This window comes from Phodopus roborovskii, unplaced genomic scaffold (genome assembly GCF_943737965.1).
Source record: "Phodopus roborovskii unplaced genomic scaffold, PHOROB, whole genome shotgun sequence".
Classification (NCBI taxonomy): Eukaryota; Metazoa; Chordata; class Mammalia; order Rodentia; family Cricetidae; genus Phodopus; species Phodopus roborovskii.
This window is the reverse complement of record NW_026126432.1, coordinates 5,781,844-5,805,698: the sequence shown is the minus strand read 5'-3', so window position 1 is coordinate 5,805,698 and position 23,855 is coordinate 5,781,844. Positions and strand designations below refer to the sequence as shown.

The window sequence follows — 23,855 nt, the reverse complement described above, 5'->3', positions numbered from 1 at the left end:
CTTTTTAGCAAGGAGTGTATATATATATATATATATATATATATATATATATATATGGGTATGTTTGTGTGTGAACAGGTGTGTGTGTGTGTGTGTGTGTGTGTGTGTGTGTGTATGTGTATGTAGGTGTGTGCCTGCCCATGTGTGTGGATGTCAAACAACTTTGGGTGTTGTGCCTCTGAAGTGATTCACTTTTTGAGTAATCTAGATTACTACTACTACTACCACTACTACTACTACTACTACTACTACTACTACTATTCTGATGGAGACAGGTACACTTTCTGGGACTTTGCACAAAGTCAAGGTTGGTTAGCCAGGTAGTCGCAAGAAGCCAGCTGTCTCCATCTTCCCACATCTGAGGTCACAATGCTCAGATTTTTCACATTAGTCCTGGATTGAAGTCAGATCTTCATGCTTATGAAAAGAACACCGCAACTAGGCCATTTCCCTAGGATTTTCCTCCAGCTTTTTGGTTTAAGATGGGTCTTGCTCTCTAGCCTGGCCTGATCCACTTTCTGGGTAGCCACTTGCCTGGACCTCACAAGTACGGGAACTATGGTTCTGAACAGCCACACTTGGATTACTTTTAGTTCTAAATTGGAAAAGATATCTCGGGGCTGGAGAGAGCAGTTGTAAGAACTCACTGTTCTTACAGAGGACGTGGATTCTGTTCTCAGCAACTACATGATAGCCTTTAACTATTTGTGACTCCTGTTCCAGGGGACTTAACACCCTCTCCTGGCCTCCTGGAGCACCAGGCATGCACAAAATGCACATATATACATGCACAAAATGCACATACAACACTCACACACTTAAAAGGAAAGGAAACTAAATGAGTTAAGAATTAAGGTGCCTAAATACTTAGATTTTGATTTATTCTTTGATGCCCCCTGATACTTCAGAAGCAGGTTTCAGATCTCAAGTGTGTGGAGTTCACTGAGGGAGGACATACTCTTCAGTTCCCCTTGGCTTTCCTAAGCACTAAGGCACAGCCCCTTCCGGGCTCTTCCTCCAAAATCTGATTTCTCCATCAGGATTCCAGTGTCTGGGTTCTAGTCAGTTGCCAAAATGAGACACACACTCTTATCACCACAGACTGTGGAATTGGGTCAGGTCTACACAATAAATAAATAAATACCCGAGGGTATTGCTCATAGGCTAAACATGACCCTGGGTGCCTTCACAGTCCAAACACCACAGTCCTGACATTTGGGCATTTAAATGTAAGCTGTTCCTTGTTAAGACCTTCTCATAACTAAAATGTGAGTCACTTGCAAACTGTAATGGATGTTGGCTCTGTAGCACGACGAACTGTTGAGAACAAAGCTTTACCCAGACTCATGGCAACAAAATTCCCAGTGGTCACCCCAAATAGGGAAAGGACTGATGAACAAAATCAAAGCAGCTGGGCAGACCCTGGCATCACCCTTTATAGCTGTGCCACTCTTCTTTAAGACATGAAAGTACGTAGAGCCCAAAAATACACATTACAGCTTGAGCAAAGGTTGAAGTTTTGTTATACTCCAGACCAGATTTTAGTCTCTCCTTGAGATTTTAAACTGGAATCAGCCACAGCTTCTATTGATGAAACTATCTGGTTAGTTCATGTATAATCAAAAATCAAAACAAAACTAATGCAGAATGCCAGAGTCTTGTCTGACAATGAGCACCGAGGGCAGGGGTATTATAGCAAATATAGGGTTTCATATGAAATTAATAATTAAAGATTTGCTCGTGGAGGCTTACAGAGCATAATCAATGAACCAATCCCATCAAATAAAACAAATCACGTAGAATCTGTTTCTAGTCACAGCAGATATTAACGCATTTAAATCTAAATTTGGTTATCTACCCAGAGTGATGATTCTATTGAGTCATCCTGCTGTCTGTATAATAAACACTGCTCTCTATTTCCTGGGTAAGATGGTCAGCTCCCATGTTCCAACAATCCTGGGCTTTCTGCACAGCTGAGCCCAGACATTTTTGGAAAATGTAAAATCCACATGACATCTCAGGTCAGACAGGAAAGGTGTTGTTTTCCTCTTCAGGACCAAAGGAAATGACCGATCAGACACAAGGATTGAATAGATCCTGAGGTGGGTTTCAACTGGACCTTCATTCAGAAGAGTGAGTGAGACATCTCTACAGGAGAGGGGGTGGGACCTCCCTACAGAAGAGGAGATTAGGATATTTTCCTCAGTGATTTTCAGTAGTGCACACCCATTTAGCGAAGTGTCACCAGAGTGACAGTGTGATGGCCTATTGTGAGCCATACTCACTAGAATAGCTCTGTGCTACTCAGCTGGACAGCCTCTGCTGTGGTGGTAGGCCTTACTGAGGATTCCACATGCTCTCTCAAATAGAACCTCTTCTGCACAAGTCATAGCGATGTTTGTCTCCAGCTCTGTTATTATTTCAGCCATCATTGTGAACATGCTATCAGTAAGTTACCATTGTGTATTCAATGCCATTGATAAGTTACTTCGTGGCCAGAGGGGTACAAAAGAGCTAGGAGTGCTACAGGATAGGAGCGATTCTAGCTATCACTATTTTGAAGACAGCCGCATTCAGTATATTCCTCATGCCCCAGTAAGAAGTCACTGTTGCAGAAATGTAAAAGCGGGTTTGCTTTAACATCAAATTCCTAAAAGAAAGATGCTGTTAGGGATGGATGGGTTGTAAATATGAACAAGACAGATTTGTTCTTTCCAAATCTCACGAACTACAAAACACTATTTTGAGTGTTACTAACGGTTTGAGGAACTGGAGAGTCTCGGTGACAGGCTAAGTGTCTCTACTCTGACAATCTGAAATACTTCAAAACACATAGTGTTTGGATAGTGGAAATGCTGCCACAAATAGGAAATTCCACACTTGCCTCTGGGAAGCAGTCAAGACACAGGCAAACTGAAAATATGTTATAAAATACATGTGTAGAGGACACATAAGAGACAAAGTAAATGTGATACTTGGACTTCAGTATCTTGCCCCAAGCATGTCATTATAGCCTTACAAATATCCCCAAATCTAGAGGCAGCCACCTACTGGGAAAGCACTGACCCCAAGCATCAGTGTCTACTAACTTCACCATCATGTGGGCATATATACAAAAATTAGAGGTATAACCTTCTATTATTGAAATACATTTTCGCGAAAACTATTCATTAAAGTTGTGCTTTTGGGGATGGGAAGATAGCTCAGATATTAAAGGCATATATTGTCCTATTTTAGAAGGGCTTGAGTTCAGTTCCAGAACCCATGCTGAGTAGCTCACCAGCACCTGTAATTTCATTCCTAATTCTGCAGATATCATATCTATGTACACACACATGAGTGTGCTCACACACACACACACACACACACTCAATAAAAAAACCTTGAAGACTGTACTTTCATGTGATCTTGATGCAATCCCATATCCATGTGAACTCTTAACTTTTATTTTGATGCATTGCTTTTCATAACTTGTACAAAACAGGTGTCTAGCAATACACGTGGGATTTAACTAAAGTGTCAGTTTCACAAAGATAAAATGGCAGGAATGTTACATCTTAGGCTTGCCACTCAGCAAACTACCCCCCCCCATGCAGTGTGGCTTGCTGTTTTATAGCTTGTGTACTTTCGATCTCTCCAACTATTTAGTTGTTAATAATTTCTGAAATGTTTAAAAGGAGCTCAACATTTAGGTGGAAAACATATCTTACTGATTTTTGAAAGAAATAAATTATACAAGTATCTACATTACAGTTTAATTTGTAATGTATACCTTGAACTTCCTACTGAGTAACTGAATTTGATGCAACACAAAGACAAACCTGTCTGAATACCTTTCCACAGTCCATAGATAAAATATCCTAAGAAAGGGAAAATGGTAGATAACATCCTCTCCTCTCTTCTCTCCTCTCCTTTTCTCTCCTCTCTTCTCCCCTGCCCTTCCTCTCCCTTCCCCTCCCCTCCCCTTCCCTCCCCTCTCCCCTCCCCTTCTCTCCCCTCTCTCTTCCCCTCCTTCTCCCCTCCCCTTCACTCCACTCCCCTCCTTTCCCTTCCCTTCCCCTCCCTTCCCCTCCCTTCCCCTTCTCTCCTCTCCTCTCCTCTCCTTTGGCCCCCATTCCTTCCCTCATTCCTCTCTCACACCTCCCACCCTCTCTCTCCTTCCTTCCTTTCTCTTTCTTTCTTAACATGTTTGCCCTTCATATGTCTCTTCACACATTAACTTCCTCAAACATAATTTCCATGTTACTTTTCAAGAAGAACATGCTTTTTGTGACAGGTTTCTGCCTTATCACCAAGGGTAGAGTCTGGTGGCCTTGGGCACATCATTGAGAAAGTTCAGCATTCCAGACTCTGCAGTTGGCTGAGGAAAATTCAATGGACCCTGGCTCTGTGGCCTTGCATTGTTTTTCTTAGATAAACCACTTGACGTTACAATGCTTTGGCTCACACTCTCTGTAAAATAAAGGAAGTGAACACGATGCTCCTCCAGATTTCTTAAATATTAATACATTTTGTAAGTGAATGGCTGTCTGAGCTTTCAATGTGCTACACATCCTATAAGCTTACAAAGGACATATTTTGCAAAGGCTGATAGATGTAAAGACTTTGAAACACGCTTCATGATTCCTTAAGTGAATGCATTGGCTAATAGGCTTGTGTATTTTAATGGTTATAACAAACTAGCACATATGCCACACATTGTTTTAGTCTCTCTCTCTCTCTCTCTCTCTCTCTCTCTCTCTCTCTCTCTCTCTGTTTGTGTGTGTATTCGCACACACCCACAAGCACAGCCTTCACAGGAGCCAGGGGTGAGGTTGTGAAGACCCCAGGTTTAGTAACAACTATGGCTCATGTCAGCTGTAAGCTGTACAGAACAGTGTGTTACTATGAAAACCTGTGTGTATCCAACAAATACAGTGAGTGATATTGCAAAACTATATCCAAACTATAAATATATTTTCACACATGCACAAATTATCCTCTTCTGGAATCTGGACTGCTTTGTCTGTGACATGCTCATTCACTCCAACATTTATCCCCCAGCGTTTTGGAGTCTATCTAGTTCTGAGCCTGTGATAGCTACAAACATCACAGGAGAAAATAGTGTTCAATGCTGTTCCATTAAGGACAAATCTGAAATGTGCTTAGAGATGGATGTGCAAATTGAGACATTGCTATTCTTCCTCTTGCATTGGTAGGCCTGGCGCTGATATCTTGGGTCAAAGAAGTTTGTCTCCCAGTCCTGGGGATTTCTCTGAGCTCTCTTCACACCGGTGCTGTTATTTCTCTCAGTGAAGAGGGGACTGGGCATGGCTCACAGGCTTGATTCCTATGTCAACGGTTTTAATCTCCTGTCTGGATGTGGATGTAGAATGGTTTGTTTTGAACTACCATATAAAACACAGAAATCAAACACTGAAAATTTAGCAAAGATATCCAAAAGCATAATTAACACTAATTCTAAAGACCTCTTTCTTTACAAGTCTGATTGGATTTTATTTTTTTTTTTTTTAAGATGGAGCCATCATAATTAGTAGTTTATCTGGAATGTTAAAATAGTTCATTAGATTCTGGAATGAAGAGAATGTGTGTTGAAAAATGCATTTTGTATTTTCCCTTAAAAGACAAATGAAGAGCTGAGTGTTAAGTTCTATATATTTTCTGCTTTTATCATTTTTTCATCTACTTATTTGTCTAATCCATCTGTATTTCCCTCAACATTTTGGGTCAGATAGTGACATTGTGTCCACATATTGTTCCCTTCCCTTTTCTCCTGAGGAGAAACCATTTTGCTGGCTGCTTGACTTCTTAGTCATTTTAAGCCCTGGATTTGATAGGGTCTTCACAGGATAGCCATGAACAATGGCTTCTCACAGAATGCCAATTCCTTGCTGGCTGGGTGGGTGAGTTTTGCCCCTACTTGACTTGATTTGTGACCTTCTCCAGTGAAACCTTCACTCCCCTGGCAGCTGTCTGCTCTCTTCATAGAGTCTGAGTCCCACATCCAACTCAGATGCACATCACAAAGACTGAAGTTGGTGTTCAGACCTTGTAGCTCTTTACTTGAGAAAATGTCTCTTAGGTGGGGAAATACACTCTGACAAAGAGGCAGTTCATACTTGTGATCTGTTGACCATGACTTTTGAAGAGGAGGTTAGTTACTGCAAATGGGAGCCAAGATAGACAACTGTGTAGTTTTTGTGTCCCCAGATTGGAGGGTTAGTGTGACATGGAGAAATTTCAAATGTTTCTTAAAATAACCTGCAAATGTTTTTACTTCCCATAGATGCTAGTTTTCTCTTTGCGAACATTTATGGCAAAAACTGTTTATACCACCTCACCAGTGTTGGCTGGCATCATGGTTGCAAGTAGATGGCCCCTAGTTTGGGGAGACTTTCAGAGGGGTGTCAGTGACAACTCTCAGGGTTGCTTTCCAGTTTGAATTCCACTGTTACCATTTAAAGTCATTTATCATCAACAAGTCAGATGCTGTCTGATTAGCCTTATTTGTTCCCATAAATATTTTATACCCTTCCTTCACAGAGTCTTGATTTTTGGGTGTTTTTCATTCCTTTTGGGAAGGATAGTTGCATGGACTCCTGGTCTGCATTTTGAGTATTGTTTTATTTTCTTTTTCTTTATAGGTAGAAATAACACTTCAAGATATCAATGACAACCCACCAGTGTTTCCAACAGACACCCTGGATCTCACCGTGGAGGAGAACATTGGAGATGGCTCTAAGATTATGCAGCTGACTGCCATGGATGCTGATGAGGTAGGTCATGTCTTTAGAATCCATAATTGCAGTGATTTACAGAATCTCAAATGCATGCTGGGAGCTCTAGTGTGCAGTGTCCAAGGTTACAACTTCTATCTTTTTTCCCAGAGAGCATCTATTAGTTTGTTCTAACTGCGATGTAAGAATGGAATATGCTGTCTGTAGACTGCGTGTTTCACAAACATGAAGACCCAAGTTCAAGCCTCTTCCCTCTCACAAAAAAGCTGGGTGCAGTCATGCTAGCTTATAAACCCAGCACTGGAGAATCTCAGAAGGAGGATCTCTGGGATGGGCTGTTCAGTCCATGTAGTCTACATGGTAGGCCCCAGGTCTCAATGAGAGACCTCGTCTCAAGCAACGAGATGGAACTGCTGAGATGGCTCAGCAGTCAAGAGCATTGCCTGCACTTGCAGAGGTCATGGGTTCAGTTCCCAGCACGCACCTTGGGAGGCTCACTCCAGCTCCAGGGGATCTAAGATACACTTTGAACCTGCATGGACATTGCATTCATGTGCACATGCACAGAAACACACACACACACACACACACACACACACACCAGAGAGAAGGGGGGGGCAAGAGAGAGAGAATGTGTGTGTGAGAGAAAGAGAGAGAGAGAGAGAGAGAGAGAGAGAGAGAGAGAGAATTAAAAATGTAAAGTTGGGTAATTCCTGAGATACGTCTAAGTTGACCCTGACATCCATATGCACTCACACACACCTGCACCCATGTAAGCCCATACCTCCCCCAACACAAATAAAAGAAAAGAAGGGAATAGATAAGTCAGTCAGGAGGTTTTTTTTTTTTTCTGATCAGCAATTCATAGCTTAGTTGTTTTTCCTTTACATTTTAGAGATTTTGGCCAAATCTTTTTTTTCTTTAAATAAATACATCAAAGTTGGATCTTTATTTTTACCTTATCATCATTTCTCTTTGTATTCAAAGCACCAAGGTTCTATTTTTATCTTATTTGTAATTGAAAAAACAAATAATCCAAAACTAACAATATTTAAGGTGACCTTAAAAAAATCTTCACATTTTTAATAATTATATATTTTATATTTATGCCTACATACATTTAAAATTTTGTAATATCTATTTAAGTCTGTCATGCAGAAAATCTGAGTTTTTCAATTTATTGTAATAAACCAATTTCATACCTTTTGGAAAATGTTAAATTTAGACACAGGATAGGTTATCATCCTCTATATTTTATTGTAAGGACAGACACACAATAGTGATGCTACAAATGGCCTGGGAGGTTATATAGCTAATTTTCAATTTCCCATATAATAGCTCCTTGCTTGTTTTCTTCTTTTTTCTGAGTGAAAGTTTTAACTATTGCTCTGATATGGAGTGAAAAGCCTTCCTAAACACCAGAACATCCTCCCATCATTCCTCAGCCAAGCTCCATCCAGAACTGGCTTTCTCCCATCAACCCCAGGAATTTCTGGACATTTTTTTTAAAACTATGATTAAATAGTTTATAGATATTTTCTTTAACATTGAGTAAGTAAGTAGAACAAGATTAAAGGCAGCACACACATGTTATCTAAAGACAGAGGAAGATGGATCTCTGTATGTTGGAAGTCATCCTGGTCTACCCAGAGAATGCCAGCATCCAGGATTATGCAGTGAGGCCATGTTTCAAAAAATACATAAATAAAAAGAAAAAAATGGCAGATGAGTTAGTTCTAACAGTCAATTTAGAAATATAGTAGCCTAGTATGTTAATTTCATAAAATTTAGTAATAGGGAAGAGAATAAAATAAATGTTTAGGTTAACTCTAGTTGGTTTTCTTCTAGAAAACATTTGTTGTTTTTTGTTAATACTGATCCCCAGGTTAGTGGTCATTGTTGTGAAACTGAACACCTGTACTACTGATTCTATGCAACATCTGACATAGTTTAGCAAATATCTTGCTTTCTTAAAACTCATCACTGAGACAATATATTCAGCTGTATCCATTTATGAAAATTCATGGATTCCAATTTGAATATAACATCAAAACGAGTATCATGCAGTTGATGTAAAATAATCAGCACAGAATGGCTATAATTGCAACTTTAGGAATAGAGAAATACAACTCAATTGTTTGAAATGTTTTGTTCTAATCACTTTAGAAAAATGAAGCAATAGCTATGCTAATTTTAATAAATATTTTAGTGGTTATAGATGTTGACTCTGTGGGATATTATGATTGATATGGGATTGCTCAGCCCAAATTATAGTGGATTGCAAATAAATTATATATGGAAATTAGATTGTTTTCATCAGCATATGATTCTCCTAGGAACTTTCCCCTGGGGACTATCAGATCCATTGTTAACTATGATCTTGAGATGATCATAGTTACACTTCCCTTTCTAGAACACATGCTGTTGATATGAGTGCCATGCTGTATGCATAGTATGCTTCTCTTGTGGCTTTTTTATGTCTGAGAATACAGAGTGTACATGGCTCTTGCCCAATGGCCTTCAAGTGTCTTTTGAAGATGTAGCCACAATGACATTTGAGGATAAGTGGGAGATTCTTTAGACCCAAATGGGTTGTCATGCATCTTGTCTTATTTTTCTTGAAAGGTGGTTTTTAGGTTTAATACTCAAGTAAGCATGCAGATGTGGTCATGGAGACACCCCACTTTACAAAGATACAGGATGTAAAGATATAGAGTGAAGCAGTTTGATCAGGGTCAGGCAGGGTATAGGTGCAAAGGGCTAAAGCAGGAATAAATAGTCATGGGGGTGGGACTTGTCACTGGTCCAGGATGGAGAGGGAAAATCTTTGGGAGAAGACTTCAGTGCCTGCAGACTCTAAGGGCTGTAGAAAGAGGAAGGTGTCAGAGAGATTAAACCAGTAAACCCACCATAAATCTGAAGCCTGTTTTAGGAGTGTTTTGTTTTTAAAAGATGAAGCCCTTTGGAATTCTTTCCTCCTTTAATACATCCTTTTCCTTAATACAGGGACTTCCCTAAGGTAGTAGAGTATTTATTTCAGCTCTTGTGGGGAGTTGGCATTCTTTGACTCTGTGTAGAGCAGGATGGACAATCAAGCATCCTATAGGATCCAGAGATTTATCTTTGCCTCCAAGTTCTTTGTGATGTTAATTATTTTTGGTAACCCCTTGGTCTATGGACTTTGCTTTCTCAGTGCCTTACCTCTTGGTTGGAATGGAAGCTTGTATGAATGCTTCCTGTTTTCTGAAGCCCTGGCTGCCTGTTCTTTCTTCATCTATTTCTTCAGAACAGTGTTGAAATGTAAGGCATCTCTTGTACTCTGTGGTGACACAGGAAGTTGTGGTGTTACTGACTGAGGAGAAATGGGCATCTTCAAGGCATTGAGCATATAGATTTTTCTGGAAATTTCTAACATATTATTGTTTTACAATCTACACATTTTCCTTTTCTATAATGAATATATCTATTACATATTATGGAACATTCACATGTAATATATATTATGTAGTATAATACATGACATACTACATATTACATATAGCATATATTATGTGTTATACTCCATGTTATCTACTATATAATATATGTGATATATGCAATATATTATACACTATATTTCATATACTATATATAATATATAGTATAATATAATATATATAATATGGAGATATCCATATTTAGAGAAACCATAGTGCACTGAGTAAAACGATCGGTGTCAGGAGGCCACATTCTCCAGTTACCAGGTCTGTGTGCTAAAGACAGCTCAGAACATTCAAAAGTTCAGTTTTTGGAAACACACTTGAGGTTGGAAAAGTCGATTGCAGGCTATTATCATTTACCCTGGAATCCCGTGGGGCTCTGCCTCTGGCTGCTCAGGGATGGTGCTTTAGTGATGTGTTTCTACTTGACAGCATTGGATGTTAAACAAACAGACTTTGAAAAACCCTCACTTTAGCTACCAGACATTTTAGCTGTTCAGGAGTAAATAGCACCAGTCCATTCTGAAGGGGAATGGATTGCTGCATGGACATGGGCTTCACTTCCTTTCAGGAGAATGAATACCATTTGAAGAGCATTGTTATTATCCTGAGTCATCTAGATGGGGCTTTTCTAGGTATGGGATCATTTGTATAATGGTTTTAAAATGTTCCTCTTTTCTTCAAGTTTTTAGCTTCCCAGTCTGTATCATTTGGATGGTTCCAAATGTAGTGTAGCTGTTATCCTGTGGCCACGGCTGCACTAGAGTGGTGGGGTTCTTTGTGAAATGGAACAGTCCAGATTGTGAACAGATCAGCCATGGAAAATGACATTTGAATCTTTCTGCTTGACAATAAAATTAGAATGAATATGTTAGATACAGGTGAATACACAAAGAGAATATGTCAAACTCAGCTATTATTAAGTCATGGGAGATTTTGAGGCACTGTATTAAATTTTAGATGCTTTGGGAATACAGTATAAAAAGCCTGTAAAGGCTGCTGAGCATAATTTTTGGATGAGGATGTTTTTGCCTCATACTGTTGAAGATGATCTCTTTACATGCACAAAAACAGAAACACACACAGTAAAACAGCAGAACCCATGACAGAAAAGCTGTACAGTAGCTTATGATCTGCAACCCAGTCAGTCAGTGTTATCTCCACACAACACTCTACTTTCTTCTTGGTATTGCTTGTGGGAGTTCTTTGAATATTTTAATGAATAAATTTCCAAATAGTAACAACTAGAAGAGGCAAATTGGTTTCCAGGAGGTATGTTTAAATCAAAACAAGTTTGTAAATTCAAGAACTCCAGCAATACTTACTAGCTTGCCCAGTCAGTGATTACAACAGGGCATCAGATGCCACTTTCTGTAGAATAACAGGGACTCTCCTCTATAGTTGTAAACTGTCACATCATCAAATATTTCCCTTTAAAAATGAAAGATATGCTTATCCAGCATTTTCCTAATCCTCTATTTATCAAGGCTCATTCTAATTTTTTTTAAAATGGGTATCAATCAATTTAATCTTTGAAACAGCCCTGTTTGGCAGGTAGTCACATGATTCCAATTATGCATGCAAGGAAGGCAGAGAGAGGCCCAGTGTGTGGCCAAATGAGACACAAAAACGCTAGAGCAGGAATCAGCCTAAGACATGGATCTCCAAGGACGACACTCCAACTTGTACAGTGTGCACTTAGCACTTCTGTCACTAGGCACACAGCTAAGAATTTACAATTCTGATTGCCTTTTAGTTTCAAAGGATAACAGTGTATTTATGAGACAATCACTGCTTTGAAGTCAATGCCTCCACTTGCAAATTGACATGGTCTTTAATTTTGCACAGCCTCTTTGCATTTGAACTTTGCTGGGGTGTCTTCTTGGGCCTCTGCATTGACCTTAGGCAGCCATCCACCTGACTCTCTTCTCTTATGCCTCCTTGTTTTCTATCACAACTCATGACACTTGTCTGCTCTTGGATAGCAAATGTTTAGTTTTGGGCTTGCTCTTATTTCTCATGTACTCTGATTTAAATGATCATCTTTAGCAACTTCCACCTCCTAACATGATCTTCTTAGAAGCCATTTGCAATCTCTGATTACCAGATAGCCATTTCTTTGAAGCTGTCCTTAGTCACCAAATAACTTCACCCAGTTTTTGGGTAAAGGAGCACCAATCTCTTTGGCTCCCATTTTCCTCAGTGTCTCCTCAGCCTTTCCCCACTCACTATAGTCCATCTCATTTGTATCTACAGCTTACCCATATCTGCATCCCCAGCTCTCTCCATCTCTACCTGACTGTCTATCAACACATACTTCCAGGTAAAACGCAATCAGATTTCAAGACAATGAAATTCAAGCCAATCTGTGCACCAATTGAAAATTTCCAAAATATAGCCAAATGTTTTTTTTAATCAATAAAAACTCTCTAAGCTCTTCTAATCACCTCATTCACTCTCCCTCTCTCTGAATGTATGCTTACACTCAAGATATTCCCACACTCTGTGACACTCAATACCATTGTCCTCTTTCCATTATATCTTCTCCAAAAGCAACCTAGAGGGGCCATTCTCTTATCGTTGTTTGTCTATTATCCAAAGCACTTAGCATTTAATTGTCATTACAGTACAACACTGGCGGAACATGAACTGAATCGGGCTGAGGGAGTTTTGGGACCTAAATTGAAGCATATAGTGGAGTTGAGTATATGTTAGCTAGCTCTTTCTCTGCCAATTGTCTTCCTCTTTAAGAATGGGAGGACTAGCAATTCCTCACTACATTCTGAGCCCCAGGAAATAGCATTCTACTTCAGTTCCTTGAGCTTGATTTCTTCAAATGGCTCATGTAATTGATATCATGTGACCTCCATCCTCTGTGAGTGTTATCTTTAAGCTCTCACGAGGGAAAGGATTTCCTTTTCAGAACTAAAATCACTGGTATGTGTAGACCACAGCCCTTTTCCGTCATCCACTGAGGCGCTAATTCATCTCCCACATTGACTATGGCAAATGGTGCTGTAATGAAAAGGAAACTGTCAATCTCTCTTTGAAACACTGATTTCAGTTCCTTTGCATAAATACTAGGTAGTAGAATTGATGAATAATCCATTTGCAGGCTGTGTGTGTGCGTGCGTGTGTGTGTGTGTGTGTGTGTGTGTTGAGACCTTTCTTATTGTTTCTAGTACATCTCCCCAACAGACAGTGAAGTTATTATTTTAACAATTTCTTGACATTTGTTGCCTCTTATGGTGTTCTGATGTAGCTTCCCTTTAGGTCTGAGGTGGGCACATCTGTGTAGTTTTGTTTGAATCTCTGTGGTAGTTAGTGGACAACTTTCACATACCTGCTGCCTTTGCCTGCTTCTTTGGAGAGATGTCTACACATATGTGTTTTTAGTCACTTTTTATTAAGACAAATGTTTTATGGTCTGAATATTTCAGAAATTAACTTTCTATCACGTGTATAAATTTGCTAACATCTCTTGCTCTCACAATGGCCCATCCCTTCACAGTGTAGAAGCCCTTCACTTTGCTGTCACCTCACTTACCTCTTTGTGGCTTTACCACCTGTGTTTTCAGTGTATGACTGTGAAATAATCACCAAGGACAATGCCGTCAGGAAGAGAGACTTCTGTGTCTTGCCCAGGAAACTTAATTTCAGGTCTTATGTTGAAGAGTTAACCAACTATGTGGACTGTTGAACACATTGTGAGATATTGGCCTTGTTCTTTTCTTTGCCATGTGAACACTCAGCTATCCCAACACCATTTGCTGAAGAGCTTGTTCTTTCCAGTTGACTAGGGGTTCAGTCGACTATCACGTGCAGTTTTATTTCTGAGTTTTCTGTTCTGATCTGTTATGGGTATGTCTAGGAATAAAGTGTTATTGAAATACAGTTTGAAATGAGGAAGAGTATTACCTCCAGCTTTATTCTTCAACACTGATTTGTCTCATTTGGGTTCTTTGTGTTTCTACTTGAATTTTAAAATTGTGTTCTTTTCTGTTTATTATTTATTTGTATTTCTATGTATGTGTGTGAGTGTATGTGTACTACGTGTAACTTATGAAAGCCAGAAGAGGGCATCAGATCACACAGAACTGGAGTTATAGGCATTTGTGAGCCTCCATGTGGGTACTGGGAATGGAACCTGGGTCTTCTGCAAGAGCAGCAAGTGCTCTTAACTGCTGAGCCATTATTGTTTTCTATTTGCATAAAAATGCCATAAGGATTTTTATAGAGACTGTACTGACCTTGTAGATTGCTGTGGACAGTGTGGACCTGGTAGCCATATTAGGTCATCCAATGCACAATCTCGGATGAATTTTCAGTCTTTCATTTCTAATCTTTAATTTTCAGGCCACAAATCCTCTAAGTTTATCTTCCTCACCTTTTGAAATTGTATGCTGTCACATGCAGTCAAAGCTCCAAAGCCCCCTTTGTCAGATTCATGCTCATCAAAAACAGGACACAATGCTCTCCACTCCAACAGTTCACATGCCGGTCTTTTTCCTCAGGGTGCAAATGCTCTGGTCACATATGCTCTCATTAGTGGAGCTGATGACAGCTTCCGAATTGACCCGGAATCTGGAGATCTCATAGCCACCAGGAGGCTGGACAGAGAGCACAGGTCCAAGTATTCATTGCTGGTTCGAGCAGATGATGGTCTTCAGTCCTCCGACATGAGGATAAACATCACCATCAGCGATGTCAATGACCACACCCCCAAATTCTCCAGGCCTGTGTACTCTTTTGACATCCCAGAAGATACAACCCCTGGTAGGTGAAATGTCCTGAGAGATGTTTTACAGGAACCACCTTTAACAGTAAGGATGGACTCTTCTGGTTGTTTTAAGTAGTATTTAGCACACATTTACCTTCAGTTATAAATACATATGCATCACATTTTGTGATATTTTTGCATAACATCTTTTGTGCAATTCCTGAGAAAATTGCTAATAAGTTAAAGCAGGTGAGGCGAGGTAAGTATGTGACTGGTAACTGCAGATATCTGTTTCTAAATGGACCTGTGCCCCAGGTCATAAGCTTTCACAGTAGCCAGCTCCATTCTCTTTTTCTACGTTAAGAATGGGTAAAATGAAAAAAAAAAAAAAAAAAAAAAAAAAAAAAAAAAAGCAAAAGGCTGTGTAGTTATCCCTCATTAGTTCTGTAACCAGGCTACTTAACTCATTTTTCTTGGCATCCTTTTCTTGTGTAAAATGGAAACAATAATTGCTAGAATCAGCAAAATGTTAATTTAGAAGATAAATGTAAAGCTGGATGTGTGGCTGGGAATTAGAGGCCAGCCTTGATTACACTGTGTTGCTGTCTTCAAAAATCAAACTTCAGCCAGGCCTGGTGTCCCATACCTTTCATCCCAGCACTTGGAAGGCAGAAGGGGCAGAATCTGAGTGTGAGGCTAGCCTGGTCTACAGAGAGAGTTCCAGGACAGCTAGGGCCACACAGAAAATTGGATAGAAGTGAGTTCCTGGTAATCCCTCTCCCTGACAGCTCCCTCTTCACTTCCTGTGCTTATATGCCCAGTTCTTTTGAATTTCTCAGCAATTTATTTCCTATATTATTTACAGTAGTGACCACTGGCACCATAGGTTGCCAGTTCCAGATCGCACACACATGATGTTGTTTGGAATCCTAGTTCTGCACATTAGCTATGGGCTCTGGTAATTATGCATTGATTTATGGTTAAACCTATCACTTGGTAGCACTGGAAATAATGGCAGAAGTAAGATTACTTCTCTGATAACCCTCACACTGCAGCCTGCGCTGCATGGGGTATCTGCCACAGTCCCTGAGTCGTGGTTTAAGGGCATGGGTGTGTCAGTTTAGAAGTCAGCAGAATACCAAGCTTCCTGTTTCACATCAGCCATCTATTTACAATACTTGACCATAAAAATACATTCTAGGTCAATCTATATTTCTAGAAATAACCCGATGTCCTTGTTCCACTAACTTGAGACTTGGTTTGTCTTTCTGGCAGGTTCCCTAGTGGCAGCTATTTTAGCAACAGATGATGACTCTGGTGTGAATGGAGAAATCACATATGTGGTGGATGAAGATGATGGGGATGGTGTGTTTTTCCTGAACCCTGTTACTGGTGTCTTCAACTTGACTCGAGCCCTGGATTACGAAACACAGCAGTATTATATACTTACAGTCCGTGCTGAGGATGGTGGGGGGCAGTTTACCACCATCCGAGCTTACTTCAACATCCTTGATGTAAATGACAATCCACCTGTCTTCAGCATGAGCTCCTATAGCACATCCTTAATGGAAAATCTGCCTCTTGGATCCACGGTCCTCGTGTTTAACGTCACTGATGCAGATGACGGTATGCTGTTTCTGTGGTTACTTAAAAATCCCACTAAAGTGTAATGAATCCAATACTAATATTATATTATTAACTGATTTATTAATATTTGTTTATGAATTATATTCTATAAATAGATATTTAAAGATGGGAATTTGAGCTTTGACTTAATTGTAGAGGATTCAAAAAATCAAGCAATTTGTACTATAATTTTTTGTAACAATCACAGAATTGATTATAAGTTTACATACTTAATAAATTTTATCTTTAGTTTTCTCCCTTAAATGTTTTAGCAGCATTTTAGCTCAGTAATTTAGTGGTCAGAATAAAGATTCATTCTGAGTTTGTGTTAGCTAATAAATATATGTGTGCATATATAAATATATTACTCAAACTTTTAAATTTAATTTTTATGTTTATTGATTTGCTTTGGATGTGTGGATGCATGTGCCATGGTGTGTGTGTGTGGGGGGGGTCAGAGGGCAACTTTCAATAGTTGGTTCTTTCCTTCCGTTATGTGGGTCCTCGGTGGAGGACTCAAGTCACTAGTTCTTTTGCAGGAATCAGCTCATCCTGTTCGGCCATCTTGCCTGCCTTATATTACTTAGACATTGAAAGAGTGAAATTACAGAGCAAAACGAGACAAAAGTCTAAAGAAAAACATTTTATAGTGAATAACTGAATTATATATTATTAGATTAAAAGTCTAATAATATTTTGGCAAGCATTCATTGACTGGGAAGTTTGGATTGTTTAGCTTACAGTATATAACCAAGTTAAGGATTTTCAAAGGGGTTATTTTATTTTAATTTTTCTCTCTCTTCTCTCTCTCTCTCTCTCTTTCTCTCTCTCTCTCTCTCTTTCTCTGTTCATGTGGGTGTTGCACATGTGTAAGTGTCCCCGGAGGGCAGAGGCATTGGATCCCACTGATATTTGTGAGTTGCCTGAGATGGTTGCTATGATCAAATCCTTTGCAAAGCTTATATCACTTTTATTTAGTTTATCCATTCCAGAACATGAATATGGAACATTTGCAATGTCATGCACACATTCTTGAGTTAATTTTTCTTGTGGATGTATTCAATGTATATGTATCCATATATGCATGTGTTTGTGTGGGTACGTGTCTGTATGTGTTTGCAAGTATGGAGGACAGAGCTTGGGCTCTGGTGGCATTCTGCAGGCACCATGCACCTTGTTTTGTGAAACAGAATCTCTCCCTGACTTGAAAATTGGCTTGTCTGTCTGGCCATGGATTCTGGGATTCCAAATGTCTTTGGGTCCCCAGCATGGGAATTACTAGTGTGTACCACCATGCCTGGCATTTTTTATATTACTTGTGGGGATGGAACATGGAGCTTATGTTTGCAAGGCAAGCAGTTTACTGCCACAGTCATAACTGCAGTCCTGGGGTCAACTTTCCATGCTGAACAATTTTCTGCCTGGTGCCTTTGTGAGTTATGGTCTGTTGAGGCGCAGTATATCCTCTAGAATAAATTTTATTTATCCTCAAAACATTAAATATAAAGGAATGTGAAAATGATTAAAAGATACCAGTGTACTTAATTTTTCAAAAAGTTTCTGGAATGATTCCTACATGTGCAGTCATGAATCCTTTTTTTTTTCCTATCTTTTTTAGGGTGTTTCCCCCATTTGATTGTGCTGGTTAAAATTGTAAAAGTTTCAAACCGCTTTTAGCCATTGTTCAGCATGAATACTTTTCTAGGAGTCATTTCCTGAACCTTGACTTAAAATAGAGGACACAGTTCCTATTCCTTCTGAATTTGACGGATAATGATAAGAGTGACCTTGTTTGTACGGACACCAGCACACTTACAGTGAACACTTCCTGTGTGTGTGAGCAATGTTAGTGGGACAGTGAATTGAATGGATTCAACTTAGCCTCTGCTCAGAAAGTTCTCGACCAGTAACACTGTGATCTTCTACAGAAATAAGTGATCTAGGAGAGAGACTTTAATATTTCGTGCTGCCTGTGTACGAATTCAGAGTTTAAATTTTAACACTTTAGTATACATAGCCTCATCAATAAAGCAAACCTTGCATTGTTGTCAATACATAAGTCACAGCTTTATTAATATCAATGTGTCTGTGAATATAGTTGGCAAGTGTCATATGGAACAAAAGTTACAGCTTAAAATATCATGATAATGTGTCAGATTACTGTTGTCTTACAATTCTGGAAGCCACACACACTTGAGGCATTGTGATCATTAAAGGATGTTTGGATAGTGACACAACTGTCACTTTTTCTGAATGACTGTGCCCATTTGTCTTTGGTGCATGACTGAATCAGGGCCCGATTTCATAGTCTAGATCTCCGATGACCTTCTTAAAAGTGCTTTCAGTACTGTGTATCTTTGCCATGTTACAGGCAAACAAACACTATCCCTTCACAGATATCAGACAAAATTTATAGATTTTGGCTAACTGCACACATTCATAATCCAGCTAAGTTTCTAGTTTCAGAATGTGTTTCATTACTTACATTTTTTGTATTTATATACAGTTCTTGGGAATAAAGTATACAGCAAATGCCAATATACGTTCACAATGAAATAAGTACACACAGTCATCCACATCTATGCACACTTCCCCGTGAGACAGACACATGTACACATCCTTGACACCTGCAGAACACTCACACTAACCAAACTCACAAGAATATTCATGGAACCACATGACTTCCAGTAGGTTGAACTTGAATGGTTGGAAAAACAACCCATATTCAGTGTAGCAGTTGGCTGGTTTGTAAAAGCTCCTAGATAAAAATTTTAATACTGTTTAATGAAAATTAAGAAAATGTATGTATTTATGGTGAGATCTTTTAAATTTTCCTGGCAGGGCCAATGTTGAGGGGGTTGTGAGTCCCTTTGGGGCTATGTGCACTTCCTAGGTATAGCCTTCGAGGCCAAGTTTACTTGATTAATTAGACTCTTCATAAGGAAACACCCCTCTCAAAGTGTAGCTCACTGTGTTCAGTTCTGATCCCAGTTCTGAGATAAGACTTACACTTGCCTTACATTATTTGGTGTAATAACAGTTACTATTTGTTTCCAAGACTATAGTTATACCTGGTTTATTTGAAATGGCATTCCTTAATTTAGTTGCGATTATAAATTAGATATAAATGTTTTTATTCTCAGTGATAGTTAAAGGCTCACATTTATTAGTTCCCTGGCTGACCCTCTGTCAATCCCTCCCTTCATAAGGCCTTTCTGCTGTCTGTGGAGCCATGAGCCTATAGCCTCTTCTACCTAGTCTCTATAGTTCAGCATTTACTTGAATGAACACCCATGAGGAACAAAGATTCTCAGATCCTTGCTTTAATGACTACCAGTCTGGCTGATCTGTGTGGGTCTCGTTGGTTTCCACTGAAGTCATGTAGAGTGTCATCAGTGTTTCTAAGTTTGCTTGATCTTGATTGTGAACCATTTTGTATGTCTACACAGAATTGAAAAAAATTTTTTTTATGGAGGTTGTTTGGTATTGCTTTTACTCCTGTGTTTTGGTGACTGTGGATCTCAAGAAGAATCAGGATTCCACATTTTTTTTCTGTTTTTTGTCTTCAGAGATTCAGAAGATGTACTTAGAAAAATACACTTTGTGTAAAAAGCACCTCTGATGTATTCAACCATACTTCAAATCAGAGTAGGTGGAATTTTTCCAAACCTGGACAGATGTAAGATACGGTGAAGCACTCAGCTGCTTTGCTGGTCTGAATTTCCATCCTTTCTTTCCTGCAGGTGGATTGATGTATGACCCCTGCATTTTAGTTGTTCATTTTTTCCCCTGATGTTCAGGCTCCTAAATTTATAACTTTTGTTCTGTTCATCTTGGAAGAGTATGCAGTAAACACCTCAGATGAATGCATAGTCTATGTCTCCAGAGATCTGTGCATCAAAATTCACAATGGAAATCTTAGTTCAGTACCTCAGTGCCTGACTTCACCTTCTAAAGTGCTTCTTTGTTTTGAGCACATGGGTAAAGGATGATAGAGAGAGACCCTCAGGTCATAGGGACAGAGTAACAAGACCACCCTGGAGGAGGATATCCTATTACTTGGGTAATCTGCCTGAAACAGAACCAGAGATGGAGAAGAAGTGAAAAGTAAATGTGTACTCAAGTGTTTGCAGACCACTGAGGAATATCTTTCACAAGTTAGTAAACTGTGCTAGGAGGCCATTGGCAAAAAACAGAAAATGTTTCTGGTAGGTAGGACTCTGAGCACTAAATAGTTGAAATTTACTTTGGAGGAGATGGGAGAACCCAGGTGGCATTGTGAGCTGGTTGGGCAGTACTGCTCTGAGGCAGAAAATCTGACCTCTCTGTTGTTGAAACATAATGGCAAATATACTCTCCTCATTATTTTGCTATATCATTTCTGTAACTTTTGCAAAAGGTGAGTGTATAGTTTTTAAATTAAAAAGTGCTATACATTAAGGACAAAATGATGTTATCTAAACATGGGCCAATGACAGCATGAACCCTTCTGCCTAGAGACTTTCATTATATAACTTTATGGCTAACAGTTCCTTTAAGGAACACTTTTTCAAAGGTTTAAATGTACATAAACCTTGAGAGGAGCTATTTCCTTAAAAGACATTGCTTGGCCAGATGCTTAATAGGAATTAAAAAGTATTTATTAGTTCTGACAAGAAATGTAAAAGGAGACTTTAAGCATCCATGACTAATGTCCAACATCAGAACATTTTATTACCCTTCTCTGAAAAATGGTGTCAGCCTCAATAAATTACTGAAGTTATAAATGTTTAGCTAATAATATAGAGAATGGCATGTGTAGCATTGGGCCCCATGGAGTTATGTGATAGAAACAAAGAAAAGTTTAGAAAAATATCTATTCTCTGGAACTTTTCCTCCTCCTCACTTTGGTAATTTAACATTTCAACATTGCTGTAAGTAACAGAACCTATATAGATCATTTATACAGCAGATTGTAAATGTCTTTCGGATCAAAAGCTCAAAGGAAAAGAGTCATGTGTGCAGCAGTATCTACTAAGCGTATTTAGCTATAGGCAAATCATTCACAATTGCTTTGAGAGATTCATGTAGAATCACTTAGAAAATAATTACAGTGGATAACGAATTCATCAGAAATGCTCTAGTACTGTGGCTAAGACTGCAACCTTCATCTGTTCAATTGGCTTAACTTTTCCTCTTTCACTCCTAGGTGTCAACTCTCAGCTGTCCTACAGCATTGCTTCAGGTGACAGCCTTGGGCAGTTTGCAGTGGATAAACATGGAGTCCTCAAAACCCTCAAGGCTTTAGACCGGGAAAGCCAGTCCTTCTATAACCTGGTCATTCAGGTCCATGACTCACCCCAGCCTCCTGCCTCCAGGTTCACAAGCACAGCCCAGGTCTCCATCATCCTGTTAGATGTCAATGATAACCCACCAATGTTTCTTTCCCCCAAGTTGACGTACATTCCAGAAAATACACCTATTGATACTGTTGTCTTCAAAGCTCAAGCAACAGACCCAGACAGTGGGCCCAACAGCTACATTGAGTATACTCTCCTGAATCCTTTGGGAAACAAGTTCAGCATTGGGACCATCGATGGTGAGGTGCATCTTACTGGAGAGCTGGACAGAGAAGTAGCTTCCAATTATAGCCTGACAGTGGTAGCCACAGACAAAGGACAACCACCCTTGTCCTCCTCTACAGAAGTTGTAGTTATGGTCCTGGACATCAATGATAACAACCCAGTTTTTTCTCAGGCTGTGTACAAAGTGCAGATTAAGGAGAACACTCTCACTGGAACAGATATAATCCAAGTGTCTGCAACAGACAGCGATGAAGGCACCAATGGGCAGGTTCGCTATGGCATCGTGGGTGGAAACACTCATCAGGAGTTCCGGATCGACTCGGTGACAGGAGCCATCACAGTGGCTAAGACTTTGGATAGAGAGTCAACCTCTTCTTACACTTTAACTGTCCAGGCTACAGATCGGGGCAGTAGCCCCAGAACGGATGCTTGCACTGTCACCATCACTTTACTTGACATGAATGATTTCGTTCCTGTATTTGAGCTGTCTCCGTATTCTGTGAATGTCCCTGAAAATTTAGGGACCCTGCCCCTAACCATTCTTCAGGTCAGTATATTTAAACTCATCATGGCTTACACTGTCATAAGACATCAACCTAAAAGTTTCATTCTTGAACTGTGTTCAGGACCTTCTCCCGTTCTCATTGTCATGGGGAGACAAATGCAGAAATGGAAAACCCTGAAAATCAATGCTTATGAATATTGGACCTGAGATTTAGTAATTTCCTTTGCACACATTTGTTCATTTGAGGAGTATTTTTAAATTGTGTGTTACTATGAGAATAATATTCACACATAAAATGATGTTGAAATTTGAAAAAGTTCATTAAAAATATTGTTCTACTTCCCCTCTTTATAAACAGGAAAAACCATGCTGTTTATTTATGGAAAGCCTTCCTCAAACCCTATGCATTGGCTTTTATGCAAATACATGTGCATAATGCATACTACTATTTACTCCTTTAATTATAAAAACTTTAGACTTAATTTTATGTTTATGAGTGTATAGCCTTGATGCATGTATATGCATGTTGTATATGTGCCACATGTATGCCTAGTGCTCAAGGAGGTCAGAAGAGGGCATCAGGCACCTGGAACTGGAGTTACTAATGGTTATGAGTCACCAGGTCGTTGCTGGGCACTGAAACTGGGCCCTTTGCAAGAGCAGCAAATGCTCTTGAGCACTGAGCCATCTCTCCAGCCCTATATTTTGAAGACTTGAAACTACACTCTTGTAGCATTATCTACTCCCAACCCCCTTCCAGTTACCTTGCAGTTGCTTCATTTATTTCTCATGGTAGATGGCTCATTTCAGTCATGTGACTACTCTCCCCTGTAGGTGGTGGCAAGAGATGATGATCAAGGACCGAACAGCCAGCTCTCATATGTTCTGCTTGGTGGAAATGAAGACAATGCTTTCGTTCTCACAGCCAGTGGAGAGCTTCGGGTGACCCAGAGTTTGGACCGGGAAGCAAGGGATCACTTCGTCCTGGTTGTCACAGCTGCTGATGCAGGTGGGTCCTGACTAGTTTGCTCAGTTGTGAGTCAAATCCTCAGGAACAAATGAATATAGTTTTATTTGTAACTGTGTCACATTTATTGAAATTTCCTAATGATTGGAATAGTTCCTAAACACATTAGGTACAGCGAATGATATTTCAGCACTGAGTAAGGAGGAATTTGAAGTACCTCACCTTTGAAAGAAGTATCAGGATAGTTCTAGAAGATT

At 39.5% G+C, this 23,855-nt stretch overlaps 1 protein-coding gene across 1 annotated transcript in view; it reads left to right on the top strand.

Moving 5' to 3' along the window:
* The window catches only part of Fat4 (FAT atypical cadherin 4), a 132,536-nt gene that overhangs the window by 54,398 nt on the left and 54,283 nt on the right, over positions 1-23,855 (top strand). Inside the window, 5 exon segments of the mRNA XM_051185696.1 lie at positions 6,645-6,776; positions 14,731-14,992; positions 16,212-16,562; positions 21,751-22,673; positions 23,466-23,640. Coding sequence (XP_051041653.1) covers positions 6,645-6,776; positions 14,731-14,992; positions 16,212-16,562; positions 21,751-22,673; positions 23,466-23,640 — 1,843 coding nt within the window.